Here is a 19,199-nt window from a genome sequence, read left to right as displayed (position 1 = left end):
TTGGAATTTTTGTATGGGCCAACCGTGGTACAGTGTTGCCTCTTTTATTACGACGAGATGAGAGAATATTCTCCTCGATGGAATGAACGCCGATAGTGTTAACATTTTAGGATCTCGCGGTTAGGATGTGCCATTCGTTTAACCGACGCTAAATACGTACTTGGTTGTACGTTTTATTATGCCGTGTGACGTTGGAATCAAAGTTGGACCATTATTTTTGAAAATTTATCGCGCCTAACCGTTCCCGATAAATGTGCCGAAGATAAACAACAATTAGAAACTATTCGGTTGTTAAAATATATGCAATGATTTAACCGTAAAAGCTTTCCACCGATCTCTAGCTAACTATATATACATAGTCGGCAATGTATATTCGTTAAATAGAATGTTGCACGGGTACATGAGATGTATAGCCTAAAATTATGTTCTTGCATAAAGGACGTTCCAAAAATGTGTAAGTGTTATATTTCTTTTTATTAATTAATTCTAAATACATTGTGAAAAACATATGTTATGCTTAAACGTAATAGTTATTTAATTACTTGCCATTTTGATGTTTTTTTTTATTTTAAAACATTATACCTCAATTTTTTAAAATGGAATTACCTTTTTTTTATTGCACACCCGTGCTAACATCAAATGCTTCAGTGCATTATAAATAAGTACACTTATCTGTCATTGTTCCCAAGATATTTACTTTTTTTTTAGGTATGTAGGTAATTTTAATAGAAATTTAATAGAATAAAATGCTTACTTTTAGGAAGACGTATATACTATTTTTGAAATTTTTAGAAGAAATATAGTTGTTTAACAATTAATTATTTAATATTGTGTCCAAAGCAAAATACACTTACACTTAGTTACAACTTAAAGCTGTGACAATCCAAAAGTAGTGAGTTTAAACAATTATAAACATGATTTTTATAAGCAAAATTTGATTGACACGATCAATGTTTTCAATAATTTCAATTTCAATTTCCATAGACTACAAGTATTTAATACAGTATAAAATATAGTGTTAAATACAACAATTTTCCACTTTGACTTAAAAAGTAGTTCGTGAAATAAACATTTCATTTAAATTAAATAAATAGGCTTATTTCTGCCTTTGACTTTTGATTATTTGAAGTCTGCATAAAATTATAGTATCTGCCATTTAAACAACAATATACGTGTATTATTTACCTCACATAAGCAAATATATAACAAATAGCAAGAAAAAAATTAATGTTAGAAAAATCACGACATAAAAATACATGAGCATTAAATGTTTATGTGACAAAAGTCATAGAAAAACTTGTATAATTTTTTTGCAAAATGACAGGATTAATAGAACTCAAATATGAAGTAATATATGGCTTTCATAAGAAAAAACACAACTTTGTTACTTATGCACTTATGGAACATCATATATACATTAAAATAATTTTAGGTTTAGGTATAACCGTTAATTTAATTTCTGTCTATAGCCAACGGTTAAATATCAAAAAATATCAACCGGCGGCACACTATTGGGACGCCCTGTATACTTATGCATTTTCTTGGTATATTGTGGTACTTACTGCTGCTTTTAATGTCGAATGAAAACAACATTTCATTGTTTCATCTAAACACTATAAATTTTTAATAAAACGAATAAAAAATACAAATCTGAGATAGTATCCGAGTTGAGGTAACGTTTTTCATTATCAGATACGAGTATAAGGACTAATTAATATCATACAAGAACTGTAATCTGCTGGTGCACCTCTATGAAGTGAAAAAGGCAACGATAATGAGTATATCAAAACAGTAAAATTGCCTTGTGGAACTTTTATTGACAATTTTGTCCATTGGCGTATTTACTGCTGCTTTTAGTGTGGAATAAAAGCAACATTTAATTGTTTTAATTAAATACTATAAATTTTAAATAAAACAAAATTTAAAAAAACTGAGATAGTATTCGAGTTAATGTAACATTTTTCATTATCACATACGAGTATAAGGACTAATTAATATAAAAATTATTAATATTATAATTATAAATTAATATAAATAATTATATAGTCTGCTAATTCACTTCTATGAAGTGAACAGGGCAACGATAATGAGTATATCAAAACAGTAAAATTGCCTTGTGGGACTTTTATTGAAAATTTTGTCCATTGTATATACTCCTGCTTTTTGTGTGGAATAAAAGCAACATTTAATTGTTTTAATTAAATACTACAAATTTTAAATAAAACATAATTAAAAAAAACTTAGATATTATTCGAGTTAATGTAACATTTTTCACTATCACATACGAGTGTAAGGACTAATTAATATCAGACAAGAACTGTATGAACTTCTATGAAGTGAACAAGGCAACGATAATAGTATATCAAAACAGTAGAATTATGAAATAAAAAAAAACTGAGATAGTATTCGAGTTAATGTAACATTTTTCATTATCAGATACGAGCCTAAGGACTAATTAATAGCAGACAAGAACTGTAGTCTGCTGGTGCGCCTGTATGAAGTGAAAAAGGCAACCATAATGAGTATATCAAAACAGTAAAAGTGCTTTGGGGGACTTTTATTGAAAATTTTGTCCATTGCCCAAATAACCGGCAAAATTACCAAGATGTTGTGGAAGATGTATCAAAAACTCAACGGCTCATTAAGTTCGCCATTCGATTAGGAAACATCGGTGGTAAGTTGAGTCTTACCTGCTAAGACCGACGACCGGCACCCCGACGTCGTCCACCAGTTCGGATAATACGAGAACGGTGGTTCCGGGCACCTGAGCCTGTGGGTACTGAAGCAACCCCTGCCCGCTACCTTGCAGTACTACCGATACCGTCCCCGGCGACCCACCGACCGTTTCTCCGCTGGAACTCACCATGGTACCCGAATTACCGTCTATCAATACGTCTGCGATTTGCTGGCCGTGAATTTGATGCGTACTGATATTGTTTATCGTTATTTCGCCCGAATTGTCCGCCGAGTAAATCTCCAACCCCTTCTGGTCGGGCGTCGTTGTGTAAATAACTGTTTTGTTGCCGTCTTCGTAAATTAAATCTATGGGGGTATCGTTCTTATCTGGAATACCTTGAGCATACAGTTCCTCTTCTTTATCGTAAAGTACTTCGGTTTTGACCTGAGTGTATACGGGAGTTCTCCCCATGGCACTTTCTTCCTCCATTTCTTTCTTGAGGTCCATTACGTTTACCGGCGTCATAGTTGCCAACAATGTAGGCGAATCGGACGCCACCCTCATTGGGGACCTTTCCGCAGGCGATGCCTGCGGGGGTGGTGGTGACGTCATCCCGTTTTCCTCTCCTACGGGGGACGAGTTTGCCGAAGCGTTATCGATATTACGGCGGGTCATTATGGCAAGTTTATATCACAGAGGTCACTACTTGACGCGTTTATTGCACTGATTACGTATTGAAATAGTTCGATTTTATGGCACAGCGATGGCTTTAAGTGTTCTTGAGGGGTAGACGGGCGTGGTATATCTGAAAATTAAAAATAGCAAAATCAGATTTAGCCGACAACCATTTCTGGATCTTTAACAGAAGAAATAAAACATAAAAAATAAAAACAGAACAAATACTCAGAAATTGTCGACTTTTCTACCAACATGGATCAGATTTGTTATTTCTAAAACTCCATTTGTACTGCAGCTAAATTCAAAATTTTCTTTTATTGCCCTGCTAACAATGGTAATGGTTTGAGGATTTCAACATTTTTAGTGGAATTGAATAACGAAAAAACAAATTGTGACCCAAACATCGTTAAAATATACTATTTACAAACCTTCTGGATTCCTTCAGCGTCGATTATTGATAAATCAAACTTGGTGATGATTCGCCAGTTCTCTGAAGAAGCCAACAGGATGAGTGGCGAAACGTCAGCAAGTTCGATTTACCAACAACCGATACAGAAGGAATCCAGAAGATTTGTAGTAGTATTCTGTGGAAGTTAAGATAAGTAAAACGAGAAACGATGATCCATGTAACCTGTTTCGTGAGTTTCTTGTTGCACCTACATTCAACGTCAGTATCTGAGAGGATTGATGCATTTTTCGATTTATCATTTCAGTACCAGCTATGTAGTTCGCTAATACCCATTTGCAATATACTTGCTCAAAACTTTTTAACGGAGTATTTTTTAAAATTGTATTGCCTGAACTGGTAAAGTAAAAATTAACAGTTCGAAAATTACATCTATTTTGAAATATTATTTATAGCAAAATCAGAAATGACGGATGAAAATGAAAAATCTGTCGCTGTTTATGTCTAGTTTCTGTTGCAAAGTTCAATGAAGAAAACAAATATTAAACTGAATATTTGGTTCGTTAAAAGAGAGGTGAAACAAGAAACTACAGTATCAGTCGTGTTTGTGATTTGTTTTATATTTGAATTGGTCTGATGAGGCCATTATGGTCAAAACATGTCACTTATTTTGTAAATTAAAATAATTTTTTAACTGTATTTGACCTCAGTATATGAAAGAATAATTGAATTTTTCAATTTAAAGTCAAAAAAGTTTTTTCATTGCTTGCTTTGCTTGAAAAAGCATTAGCTAAAAGTGGTAAACAAAACGCGGTAAACAAACAACGTTTTCAAATAGGATTTCAGAAAAATCGTAGTTTGTATTTTGAATGAAGCAATGAAACGTGAAGAAAAAACGGCCGTCACAACCGAAATATAGTTAAAAAGTCATTTAGAAAATTGTCGTAAAAAAATTAACAGGTTACTACAATTCTGAGAGGGCACAAGATATTATAGGTCATAAACTGATGCTGCGATGCGGATTACTACGAACAATTCATCTTTACTACCGGTGCCGGTTTAAGGAGCTACTCTCTCTATTATCTTTGTTGTAGAAAAAAAAAGTGAAGAGGATCCAGTTGCGAGTGAGTGTCGGGGGCCGGTTCGACGAGTCGTGCACGTTCACGGGGTTGCAAAAGGAGGTCCCGTGGTGCTTAAGAAACCGACAATCAACGGTAGCAAACCGGCACCATCACGTGCCGGACTGGAACAGGTTCTATCGAAGGCACGCAGGATCGGGAGTCAAAAAACTAACGAGAAGTTAGTAGACGAGAAGGGTCCGGCGTCCGCCCCACGAGAGGGTGGTTTGCATTTAAATGTTGATTGGCTGGCCGTTCTTCAGAGTTTAACTTAGTTTATACTCTTTTGCACATTTGCTACAAAGCACAACGTATAGTGTGCCCAGCAAAATATGAAAAACTAGTGGAATTCAAATGCAACAGGAGAAAATAACATGAAAAGTTCACATAACTGTTTCTTCCTGCAGGCCTTTCCTACGTTTTTCTTGAACAACTTATAAAGTACTGGACAAAATTTAATAAAAATGACGACCACGAGTAGGAACCATGCTGAGCTAGTTTAGTTTACTAAAGCTGGACTAACAAGTACATCAAAATCTTTCAACACCCTGTATAGTTAATTTCTCCAAGAAAGCACTGTTTTAATTAATGTTCTCATTATCACAGGGTAAAACAAAATATAAGAATTTGTCATGTTTTTTTATGGTGTTTCGAATCCCGGAAATTTGCCGTATTTGGAACACCCGGTATATCAACAAATACAAAACTTTCCCGTGGTGAACGTAACCCTTTCGTATTTTGCATTGATTTTACTTACAATTTGTAGCTATTTGTGGAATAAATGAATTAATTAACGATTTATAAGCAATGTCAAATATTTGCGAATGTTATATATTATTACAAGCGAGAAATGTAAAAGCCACAAGCAATTAAAAGAAATCATGAAAGCCAAGTGAAATATGCAATTTGGTAAATAAACTAACCAAACTCGACTTTTCCCCTTCACAAAATTAAATCTGTCACTTGGTTTTGAAATTTAAAAGCACAACCTTTATGCAGAAAAAAATTATAATCCAAATTATATTCTCAGAAATTGTGATAATATTGTATTTACACTTGACAATATTTAAACCTGTTATTAATTAATTATTAGTTATTATTAACGCTGACATATTATTATTTTCACTCGTGGATATGGAAATACTTTGATAGTATTATATTGTTACAAAGGCGAAATATAATTTACTTTAACTAAATTAAATGATGAAAATTTAATTAAATTAATTAAAATTATTAATTATTAAAGTGTAGTAGACTTTAAGATTTATTCTCCAGCTATTTTTATAGAATTACTTGGCAAGATAAAGAAAAATAAAATAAACATTTTGACCAAGCAAACAAAAAAAATCTGTTGTTCAATTTGCCGCCATGACGTCATCAAAATTTAGTTTTATTTTAAATTGACCAACTCATAGATAGAGAAGGAAACGTCTATATATAGGTTACAATTTAATAGTACACAAAAATATAATAATAATAAATTCAAAAATATTGTATTGTGAAATTATTTTTTGAGAAGCTATGGATTGTGAATATTCTCAAAATCCTAATTTCACTAAACTATAAGGATTCAATTAAGTTCCGAACTCGATGTCTAAAAATTATAATTTATAAATGTTAGTTAGTTTTTCTGCCACACGGGCATGATCAAACTTACAAAAGTATTTTTTAAATAACAAAGTATCAAATATAAATTAAGAATACTTACGTAAAAGATGTCAACTCAAACGCACAATCACAAATTGGAATGAGTATCCGTTTGATTTTCCGAAATACGAAATATTTGGATTATGAAAAATTGCCGATTTCAGTAATATTTTTCAAAAGCAGGAATTTATCTATAGGTACATTAAAAAGCAATTTATAATAAAAGTTAAGCATCTAGATTATTTTTCTAGATCGCGATATTCTTTGAACTCTGGTATTAATATCGGACAGTCTGGCAGACAGTTCTCCATCAGTGTTCACGAACATCTCAGTTTGGTGAAAAAGTACAAAGACCCTGAGGTGACAGGACCAAATCTGCCTTCGCTACTCATTTATTGCCCACGGGGCATAATTTTTCTGCAAATAAAAATGCAATTGCCTTACATGAGTGCCCAAAAAGAAAAAAACTTGGGCTGCTAGGGAAATTAGAAATCACCAACGCCAAAATGAATCCTATCCTGGATTTTTGATTATGAGCCGACATTAATTTTTAATGATATAAACTGCCTGCAAGGCGATTTTTTATATTTCTTAATAATATTATTTCTTATTTGTGTCCGTGTGCGTTTACGTTTGAGTTTACGTCTTTGTATGATGCCCGTGTGGACCAAACACGTGTAACATTTTATAAATAATAATTTTTGACACGTCGACTTCGGAGATTAATTGAATTTTTATATTAATTGAATATCCATTCGATAATCAGTGGTATTAAAAAATAAACTGCCACAAGTCCGAAAAAATAAGGATCCATCCGGTGGCTGCGGCGGTTTTGAGAAACAATATGGAAGTCGGCATGATTAGCGGCGATGACGCAGCGGCGTAGCTTGACGTTTCGAATTTAAAATTCAAGTGTCGCCACTCGGCCGGGATTGGCCGACGATCGACCATATCGACCGGATTGGACAGTCGAATATATCATAATTATATATTCTATAGAATCGCCAACGACAAAACCGATCGAAATTATTTGCATAAGCAGGGTCGTACCGCCGTCGACAAGGTCAAACGGCGCCGTTCAATTAAAATCGCGATATTATAGTTATGGGGTCGATAGACAAGAAGTAGCGCCGATCTAGCCGGGAGGAGGTGAGGCTGCCGGCTGGGTAACCGCTTTTAGAGCAAGTGCAAAGCGTCTGTTTCCTCGGCAACAGGTAAACAAGCCGAGTCGCCATTCAAGATTTTAAGTGTAAGCAATAGTTGATGAACAGGTCTGTCAGCTCCGGAATAACAGGTAGTATTGTAATCATTCAATATTGAAAACTACTAGGTACGAGGAGTTAGGTATATACGTCGGGCCGGTGCGGTGTGTGACGGTGAATCGTTTGTTAAGTCGTTAGTGCCCGCCACGGTGACGAATAAAAATGACGGTTTTTCGTAAGGCTAAAACTGAAACGGGACGATTAAGGAGGCGAGAGAGCGTCGGGAACATGCGTAGATATACGTATCGAATTACCTACGTCTGCCGTCGACTTGTGTACGAATGAATCCCTTTGTTCGGCCTGGACGGTCACAAGGGCAGGGGTGGCATTGTGACGGGGTCGGCACTACACGACACGGACTCACTGCCCCGACGGCGAGACGTTCATGCTCACTACTACCTCTGACAACATCTACCAATATATTGGCCAGGGTTCTATATTCAATCACATACTAGCGTCTACAGGTGTTTCGAACTAATACTCTACTGAATGTTAGTTGCGGCAGCTCAAAGCGATTCGCTGGTATGAAGCAGCGTGCGCACGTTCTGCGGTTTCGCGTTCTACGAATGTGACACGCTTCGACGAGAGAGAGGCGCAGGTGCGCCCGTCTTTGATTGATTCCGAAAACCTCTCGTCGCATTCAGAGCCGTGTTCAGCATCCGACCGACCCGACGTAAACAATAAACAAACGGATTTTCGTCGTTTTCAAGTCTCGACCGACGGTAGTACGATTTACTGTAACTAGTTAGAAAAAAAAACGCGACTCTTCATTATTTTCACTCGTGGACGATGCGACAAATATTAAAAATTTCAACCGACGCCGATCGGGTTACCGTTCTCGTCTCCTGTCGATGTCTCCGTCCGGAATACAAGCAAATATACGAAGGCATTTTAAAAAAATAACATAAAATAATTAGAAGAACCGGACGTCATTATGGAGATTTTAACAATTTACTAAAATTGTTTTTTTTTTAATTCGCGTAGCATAATTTACCAGCGCCGTTAAATTCATGAAAAGCTATTCAGTATTTTGATTTTGACTGGACTTTGCATATTTACGAGCAAATTTAAATCTATTTTGCTGATTTCGAACGATCTTTAAAAAACGTGCTGTAAATCTGTTCACATTTATTAGACAAATATTAGCCTAGAGACTTCTCTTTTTATTTTCTAAAACTGCATAAAGTGGTAATTGGGCGTGGTAGATGTGCCAATGAGCAAACAAAAATCTAAAATAAGATTCGGATAAGGTAAATATGAATATGGAACTGTGAATAATGTGACGTAAAACGTGCGTAAGTAATTGAGCAAGTGCGGCCCTGAAAAGGCTCGAAGGAACTTCGAGTCTTCGGCCCGGGTCTCGTAAGGTTTGTCCGCCCGCGACCAACTTCGGACTGTTCGCCGTGAGGGCAGCACAGCATCTCGAAATCATGGCTGCCCGGCTATCGGGGAAGACGATACATCGGAGAGGTGACGGCGGGGATCGGATCCAACAGAGATAGAGACAGTTTCACCTGTATGATTTCGCCGATGTTGCGAATTTTACGGATTTATCGGCAAGGAATTATACGCTCGACGCTGGGTAAATCCGAAATTTCGGTTTGTCCTTGATTTCTTTGACTTATGGACATGCAGGGAACAATAGCGAACTTTCGATTTATTTTTATCGCCAATATTGTTTAGTTAGACAAACCATGTGATGTCATAGCCTATTATTTTGCGTTAGAAGCCGATTTGTCAAAATTTCTGCATTGTTTTGTACCACTATCATCATACTAAAATTTTACCAAGTTGAAGTGTGCACTTGCTAATACTTATCTTAACCGCCCAAGTTTTATTAAGAAAAGAAAACGTTTTTTAAGTACTGTGGTAAAATTACTGACGAACCGGAAATTTCTACCGATTTCGTCGATATCGAACGGCCAGCCTTCATAATTTATAAAAGTCATTCTCGCCTAATGATTGTTTACAGTTTTTTTGCGATCGATTTCGACGAACGCGTTGCAATTTAATATTTTAAGCACCTCGTTTTGGTTTTATTTCGTAACCGTTAATTGGCGAATTGTTTACGGTGACTTCGATTTTAATAAATAATGAATCTATCGGCGCAAGAAATCACCTTTTACTTCGTTAGTGACCGCTACAATCTTACATATTAATTAATTATTTTCAAAAATATGGCGTTCATTATCAATAACGTATTTTGCACTCTTTATCGCACACTGTCACAAGCACGCTAATATGGACTTTACTTATCTATTTACACCAAGAAAATTAATGCATATAGTAACAAAGTTTAATCCTCAAGTTAAAACTTATGGTAATTAACTTTATAAACAACTTGTCACTTGATACGTGATAGACCTGGCGCCAGATAAGTGGCAAAATTCGTCCCGATGGTCACTTTTGAGCTTGATCGGGTCACGGACGCTGCTAAAAGTATAGTAATGCCGTAGCAACAATAAGATCAAAACAAGCCGATTGAAAATAGAACAATAAGAAGTAAAAGTATAATAATCCCAGACTTGCCTCGAGCCATCCTAAGCATTCTGAATAGCAGCACATAAGCGACCAGACAATTGGTTCGGATCTTTGTTGCAACTGGGTGATACTTTTCATTCATTGATTATGGATGGCCGATATCCAACAGAGTTTATTGAATATTTGCCTTGTAAATCGACGACAAATAAACTAATGCTCGAAGGGTTACTGTTCTACCGTCTCGTTGATATCTCATCTGCAAAATCAAATTCCGCTGCGTTAAAGCCGCTTAAAACGCGAAATTCGAAACTATACAATCCAAATCCCTTCAAGTTGGAATAGCAGTTTTTTTTAATTTTCAGAAGCTCCCAAACTATTTCCTCGCGGTATTATCAAAACAAACTTTTCTCGGAATGTTGAAATAATTTAAGGAGATTTCGACGATAGACAAGAAGAGAAACCCGAAATAAACGCACATTGCGATTAACTACGCCGGTTGCTAATTTAATTACAATATTTCGGGAACTTAACCGCAAACGTGTAGAAAATTAAACAAAAACATATTCGTCAAATAAATCAATATTGTACGTCAAGGAAAAATCAAACAAACCCGAGTACATTAACACCTGTACTGAGTGTTTATACGTCAGCGCGTTTAAAAAATTTTACCCGAGACTGTACCTTTCTAAAAACTAAAGGGTTAAGATACACAGCCACAAAAAAATCCGAACCGAAATGGACGCTGGTGACCCGCTTGTTTACCACTGTAACCATGGGCGTGCTATTTCAAGGAATTCTTTTTACTTATCTTGGAGAAATTTTTAGCTATCGGGAACAGGTTGGGGAAAAATTATTTTGAAAATTCCCAAACTGTCGAAACGTCTACATTTATTAAAAGTAAAACTTAGAAAGTTATAAACAAAGAATTGAATTATAAAAGCAGTAGGTAATGTTAAACACACCGAAGCTGCCTTAAACAGTTTGGAGATTTCCTTTAAATAGTTTTTCAATCGCTTGTTGTTTAAATTGGGCTGTATAACACTACCCCAAATACAATATGGCGACCGACGTTTTTTTTTCGTACGCCGCTGTAACTCCGATGCTGTAGAATGGAGACGGAGAAGTCAATTGTTTCGAGGAGACAGAGAGAGATAAACCAATAAAAAATAAACAGGTAGATAGGCTATCTTCGATTTATAATGAGTCCCATCATATATAGCTAAAAACCGTCGGAGGAATCAGAGAAAGACTGAGAGTTTCTTGTGTTTTTGGAGTGTACGGGACGCATTATAATTCGGGTAATGTTAAACGTATATAAATCCGCAACTTAAGGCCATTTTGTGGCTTGGGAGTGGCATTTAGGATGGCCCGATCTAGATCGGCTATTGCCAATGTGAAAAGATATCGCTCTAACAGAGCGTTACTCTGTTTTAAATACCCAACAACGTTATTTTGTATAATTGGCTCGCGTGTAATGTTAACGCTAATATAATGTGATATGACTACCAATTACAATGGCATTTAATTTAGAATTACGCATTGAAGCAAAAACAAATAAAAACAATTTTAACACTATATCAGTACGGCCAATTTTTTGACTTCGCAAATGAATTAAATAAAGTTATATATTTGAATTTAATTTGTCAGTCTTGACGTTTGACTAATATACGTACCGCACAAAATATGAACCCAAAACAATTTTGCAAATATAGGTTACTTAGAGAGATAGGAAGGTAACTATTAAAAGTGTTTTCCTATTCAGGCTCGATCGTACGTGATGTTTCTGGTATATATGAGGTGAAGTTTCAAAGTATGTACAGGTTGTCCCCTTTCGTCGATGTGTTATGGAAAAGCTACAAAATTTGATGGGTCCCGTTTGCATAAAATAATTAAAAAATGGCAACCCTTATGGTTATAACGGAAATTGATGTCAGCTTGCGTATTTTAAATGGAACGACCTATATATTATCGCACTTTTTAATTCCTCTAAAAAATCAATATTAATGTTTTTGCAAATCTTTGCCGTACGGAAAAGTTTATTATTTAGGAATTTTTAAAATATTAGTGTTATTTAATGTCACTTTAAAAAATTTATTGTTTCCTAAATTTGCAACGCGCCCCTAATTAAATGAAGCTATTAATTATGCTTAGTGTTCAAAACTCGAGATAAATCGTTCCGCACTGTATACACCGGAGAGCGGTGAAACAATTAAAAGAAAAATATAGGAGGAACGCTAAACCAAATAACGCGAACATTTTGCGGACACGCAATGGTTCTGTGTATGTAAATCGATGTTAACCATATGTTCATTGTATAAAATATATTGCGGCATTAGAAACTATAACATGAAAGTTGGGCTTATAATTTATCTGCGTACTTAGTTGTTATTGTATTTTACAAGTACATCGGAAAAATTTATTCGAATTGTATAACGCTAGGAAACGCTTGCTTCGATGGTAATAATAATCGTTCCGTTGTATAGGCGCATGTCAAACTTTGTCGATAAAGATAAATTCGCTTTCATTGTCGTGGTTTCTAGAGATCCAGAGATGTACGCAATGTAGATACCGCGAAACTGTTGCGCATGTCATCGAATATCCAGCGGAAACGTCGTTTGCTATAGTCGTCCCAGATTTACATCGGAGTAATTAAATTTTAAAAATACTTCCGCAGTTCCTTATCGTTAATGATACAGCAGCCCAGCCGAGTCCAACTTATTTCCGGAAGTATAAATATTTCTTATTTTGTCTATGTTTACTTCCATTCTATTGGGCACAGTGAAGTAGTAAAATTGTTGGGAATAAATATTGATTTTAATTTTTTATATTGTGGAAATTGAGAAATTCTGTAAATAGAGAGGTTATGTTATCCTTTTTATTATGCACAGTGTGCACATCTGCTAATGTTCACAGTTACATTACTCGATCACTTAACAACTTAGGAGTTTTACAGCATGGCTTGGGTTGCATCAAGGAAGAGCAGCTATGTAATGCCTATTAATATTTTAGCACTTGCCCAAAGAACATTGTGGAGTAAAACAATATACTCCTTGGAAGAGTTCGTTCAGATTAACTGCCAGAGTTTGCTTAGGAGTACATCATCATATGCCTTTCTCAGAGTTAGTGGATTTCCCGATTTCGAACGTTTTTGTATTTCTATTCCAGTCATAGAACATAGAACTGCTATTCCGCGGTGTCGTAATTGTTTCTGTGCCATTTTTTATATGAGGGAGTTTTAAAACAGTTTTCTCAAGTGTTCGTATAGTTGTTTTGCTCCATACTTTAACAATTCTGGAGGTATTTCGCCTGGTCCGTTTTTCACTTCCTTTCATGTTATTTTAACTTCTTCTCTTCCTATTCCGATGGTACCCCCCCAAGCAGGAGTTTATTTATTTATTTATCTTTTAGTGTTCGCCTGCCTTTATATGGTCGTCCTACCAATAAGACTTTTCTGTTTCTTGATATACGTATACAATAAAAAAGTTAAGAGCATCATAAAATATTGATCGGAAGTATGGCCAATTAAAGAAAGTACGGAGAATACCCTGAGCACAACAGAAATGGTACTTCTGGAGGCAATTTGCCGGAATCTCTAGGAGAGAAGAAATAACCAATAAACAAGGATGCATCTAAAAAAAACTCGACGAAGTAGACCTACCAGACCAAGAGTTGAAGAGCAGGGTAGACAGATTAGAGAAAGAGAGCGAGAGGAAGAATTATGGATCGATCGAGAAAGATGAAAAAACGCTATGAACTGATCTATATATATACATGAACATATATTTAAATTAAAATTATTAAAAGAATAATAATGGATCCGTTTTTTACGCCTTTATAATTCTAAATTTTGGTAACTTGACAAACTTAGTTTCCTTTGCGTTTCAAAATGGAAACAAAAACAAAACATAACCCCTGGTGAATGAAAAATAAACGATAGCGCTTAAATTTGAGAAAAGTATATGACGAACGGCGGACTGTCTAGTCCCTTTCACTGACGCATGCAGACCACACCCTTGTGAAAGTTTGGTTCGGTAATCAAAAAAATCGCATAATCTCGAGTATTTTAACGAGGAAAATCACTTCGCGATGTCGTTTTTTACCGATCTTTAGAAATTTCGGAAAAATCATTTACTTTTTTTTAACTGAAACAAAGTAAAAATTTGTTTTATTGGATGACTTAAATTTATTTGAGTCCATTAGTTCAAGTTTAGAATTTGGAAATAATAACATACGTATATCCTTTAAATACACGGAAAATTAAAATCATAGTTTCAGATAAAGTAATTCGAATGTATTGTTAAAACAGAAGTACTTCAGTCGACTTGTTTGGATGATTTTAAACAATTTAAAAAATATATCAGAATGTTATGACTGAAATTTATATAATATTATTTTAGTCAATAACACAAAATGTTAAATAAACACTACAAGATTTCATCTTATAGACGAATTTTTCATGCATTTTTTAAGACGCAAAACGTATCCGCCATAAAATGGCGACCGCTGTACGTTTTAATCCGCGAAGTAATTGCGTTACTGTACTTAAAACGTTAATTTGATTAAAACGAGGTGTATCAAAGTTATTTTCTTGTAAAGCACATAAACAAAAACGAAGCGATCTTCGCGAAGAAGGCTGTAATAAAATAAGATCTGCTTTACGAACGGCTTAGCAATATCGTATTAGCTGATCATTGCATATTTAGTCGCCCAACAACTTGATTAAATATTTATTACTCTCCCGTTCGTATAAAAATTATTTATTTTTATTTTAAATAACGATACTTGGCCTTTAATAGCCTTGGAACGATTTTGACATCTCGCCGGCTAGAATTCGTCTAAGGTAGTTTTGGCTATACTAACGTTGTTTACATATCGAAAAAACTAAACAAATAGTCTTCGAATCTCCGATGCGTGAAACCCATCACAGCGTGAAAATACCTTTTGCTGCGGTAACTAGATCATTGCTAACGATTTTGCACGATTTATTATGAAGTCAACATTAAAAGTTTTGTTTAATTGTTGCAAGTCACCGCGGACGGATGACGATTTTTCTATGGCCACTATAAATATAATATATATAGCACGGCACTGTTTCAAGCAATTTATTCAATAAATGCCTTTTTTTCGCACACCTTTCAAGTCGAATAAGGAGAAATTGCCCATTGAAAGTGCCTCCATGCGACCGGCAGTAGTAAACCGTTAGCTACGTGGAAGATATCCACTGAGATGTGTTCCCCATTTAGGAATATTTATAAACAAACTTTTTTCCGATCCAATATCGTCCGTTATCTACGTTTTTTTTTTCGACTCGGTGATCGGCTGTTAATTTCATCGTTGGTCGTTGTATTTTTTATCGGTTCATGTGTTGAAATGCATTAGAGATTTAAGCCTCTCCTAGATCGACCAGAGATACATTTTTAGCAAAATGAAAGGAATATTGGATTTAGTTGTCGGTTGAACGCAGAACCACCTCGTTCCTTTATTGCTGCTAGTAATGGGTGTATAGAACTTTAAGTTAGCATTACTGTTCAAGATGGCGACCGATTTAACAGCTGTCAAGTGATTTATTCTCAGTTTGGTTTGGCAATTCATCATGAATTCATCAAGTAAGGCGTAGATTCGTCGAATGGGCCCAAAACGAGATTGCCGTCGTTGCCGATTTTGCATAAGCGAATTTTGTTTAGCGATGAAGCGCACTTCTGGTTGACCGGCTACGTCAACAAACAAACAAAAAAAACAAAACCGTTACATCCAGAAAAATTGACTGTTTGATGCGCTTTATGGGCTGGTGGAATCATTGGTCCGTACTTCTTCAAAAACGATTATGGCCAGAACGTTACAGTCAATGGCGGTCGGTATAGAGCTATGATTACTAACTCCTGAATTCCTGAACTGAATAATCATGATGTCCAGGAGATGTGGTTTCAACAAGACACGTTTGGTGACCGCCTAATTTCACGTTTTGCACCTGCGAATTGGCCTCCAAGATCTTGTGATCGTGACCATTTGGAAGACAACATTCGCCGTGTTATTGCCGATATACGGCCACAAATGTTGAAACATCCGCGCCAGCCGTGGCGGTCATATGCCAGAAATCATATTTAAAATGTAATGCCACAAGATTATCTTTCGGATAAATAAAATTCATGTCAATCGAATAATCCATCGTTGTTTTATTGCAACTTAAGGTTCGAAACATCGAAAAAAACACCCCTTACTATGCTGCCATTAACACTTTTTTCCTTTGGGTCCGTATTCTCCTATACCTAGTGTGTGTAGGGAGGGACCTGAACCAAAAACCCATCCACCAATACAACCCAAAGCTAAAACTAATATTCCTTTCTTCCACAGCGAACCACCAAAACGAAGTAGTTAATTTTCGCCCGATACACCAGATTTAAAGTGGTGGTTATCAATTTAAAAAAAAAACGAAAGTAAATAAATTTTCGACTAATTATTAATCAGTATTACTCAAATTTTTTCCATAACGACTTTTGCAAAACAAATTTATCACATTTCAAACAAAAATTTACTTTAGGCTGAATTGATAAAATTTCATATTTTCGGTGGGACAGAGCTCGTATTAGAGGGACACAAAATGACGATGGCGTGTAACTAATGTGATCTCGGGATTGGGGTGACTGACCGTTATGTTCTTCTACCACAGACAATTCCTCGCATTGTACGATCCCAGAAAAAAACCTAACAAGCAAAATTTGCCGAGACTTTTAACAACATATTTTATGAATCGGCGTCTGCGTGATTTCAAGTGTCGAATACTTTCGTTCGTATCAGTTTTTGTGTGTAAACCAAAGTAGTCGAAGAATTCTAAGATCTTTATTTTTTTGATGTACCTTTTCGTTAGTTCGCTACGCGCAGATGTTTGCATTGAACATGTGTAATTATATCAGTGATAAAGGCTTTAAAATAAAAGACAAACCTTAAAATATAACGGATTACAAGCTAAATTCTATAAACAATTCTTAGGAAGCGGTATTGTCTTCCATTTAAAGCTTCGTCTATTTAATAGACACTTTGTAATCCGAAAAATATATATATCTGTTATTGTTTATTGTTCTTATTGTTTAGGAATGTCCTTCGACGACACTTACATACCGTAAAATTCTATAAAAAAAATTATCTTCACTAAAATTTGCGGATTTTGATAAAACTCAAATAACTTTAGGTAATAAATAGTATTTCGACAAAAAGTAACATGAAATGACCATATAGATCAATTGTCCCGCATACAGGTGGGATATTTTGAAATATTTTTCCATTTTACTGGGCCTAATCACGACAATAACATTGTAGATTTTACCACACCACACTTTTTCTGTTGTGAAATATCGTCGCTTGTTGTCAACTCTTTGCTTTTATTTATTAAGTTTTTACTCTGTCCAATCCAGTTCAATTCAATCATTTTGTCTGATCAAAATCTCATGGGACCATAATAATATAATAAGTATCAGTTACATCATCAAAATTTTCATTGGTAAAATAATCTTTTAAGCATGAACGTAAAGTTGTTGAAAACTTTCACATTTATGGGAAAATTTACTTTGGAAACACTCTAAAGTAAATAAGAAATCATATGTCGGAAGTGATCAAATATGTCGTCTTTTTCACAAACTTTATGAAATTCGACGTGTCTTTTCTAATTGGCTAACACATTCTTAATCGATCAAACAAGCAAATCAGCAGTAAATTAAAATTAATAACGAACACAGCTTTTTCTCGATTCAACAGCGAACTCTGGTAGCAATGAAATTATTAATTGCACGAGTTTTATTTTATAACATGGAAGCATGATGAATCGGCCGTAGTTTGTTTAATTAACAGTCTAGTTTTCAGAAAAATGCACATATATGTGTATAGATTCATTATAACTTAACTATGTATGTACATATTTTCTTGTATTTTGCTATCTGTTAGGAATAATTCATTCGCAATTTGAAACTGATTAAGAAAATACCTCGGTGTCGGTTACCTTGTTGGATTTCTTGTTACTACATTTTATGTGATAATATGAGAGTTACAGCGTATTAGTTCGAAATTAATGATTTTTTGGTACGCCGTCTGCAATGTTAAGTAGCGAAGCTTCCGTTATGCCCATTTGTGCCGTACCTTGATAAAAAAAAATATTGAATTAAAATAATAATAAGAACAATTACGATTTTTTGTTCTCTGCGATGTTATGCTACAGTATTTTAGGGATATGTTCAAGCTTATGTCGAGATACCAGACGTTCATTTTGCACATACGCTTAGATAATATATTTGACGTAATTAAAATTTTGACCTAATTGTTAAACGCAGGCATTGCCGCAATGTATCTTGGACATCCTACTTGCATAAACATAAATTTCTGTGAAGACTTATATATACATAATCATAGACATAATATGCTAAATGAGACGCCAGCAAGTGCGTAATCGTCACGCAATTTTCACTTCTTCATTCGCGTTGCTTTAAAAGACAAGCCATTGGTTCGAGCATATTTTATTTCAATGTAATCGATTAAATCACACCGAGAAAAACATTTCGCGTAAACATCGCTTCGTTTATGAGCGTATTAAGAATTTATTTCCATTTCTGCTATACTAGACCAATCTTTGAAAAAATCAAACTGTTTCAACCAAAATCGGAGTTTTTTAAAAATTTGAAAACGAATATTTTGTTGCCCCGTATATTTCTTTATTCTGGTGAAATATCGCACCTATTTAGCACCTATGCTAGACCAATCTTTGAAAAAATCAAACTATTTCAACCAAAATCGGATTTTTAAAAAAAATTGAAAACGAATATTTTGTTGCCCCGTGTATTTCTTTATTCTGGTGAAATATCGGACCTATTTAGCACCTATGCTAGACCAATCTTTGAAAAAATCAAACTATTTCAACCAAAATCGGATTTTTAAAAAAAATTGAA

At 34.9% G+C, this 19,199-nt stretch overlaps 1 protein-coding gene across 6 annotated transcripts in view; it reads right to left on the bottom strand.

Annotated features, from left to right (window-relative positions):
* Window positions 1-19,199, bottom strand: part of LOC132695848 (protein grainyhead) — a 101,891-nt gene that overhangs the window by 65,025 nt on the left and 17,667 nt on the right. For 4 of the 6 annotated variants that reach the window (XM_060660374.1, XM_060660379.1, XM_060660377.1 and 1 more), the window contains exons 1-2: window positions 8,043-8,257; window positions 2,691-3,482 (exon numbers count right to left, since the gene is read on the bottom strand). In XM_060660374.1, coding sequence (XP_060516357.1) covers window positions 2,691-3,352 — 662 coding nt within the window. In that variant the 5' untranslated portion in view covers window positions 3,353-3,482; window positions 8,043-8,257. Of the gene's footprint in view, window positions 1-2,690; window positions 3,483-8,042; window positions 8,258-19,199 lie in introns of those variants that run through there. The other 2 variants (XM_060660375.1, XM_060660376.1) reach the window with 2 other exon arrangements.

The sequence above is a fragment of the Cylas formicarius genome, unplaced genomic scaffold, assembly GCF_029955315.1.
Source record: "Cylas formicarius isolate icCylForm1 unplaced genomic scaffold, icCylForm1.1 PGA_scaffold_12__32_contigs__length_19106922, whole genome shotgun sequence".
Classification (NCBI taxonomy): Eukaryota; Metazoa; Arthropoda; class Insecta; order Coleoptera; family Brentidae; genus Cylas; species Cylas formicarius.
This window is presented reverse-complemented; position numbering and strand designations above follow the sequence as displayed.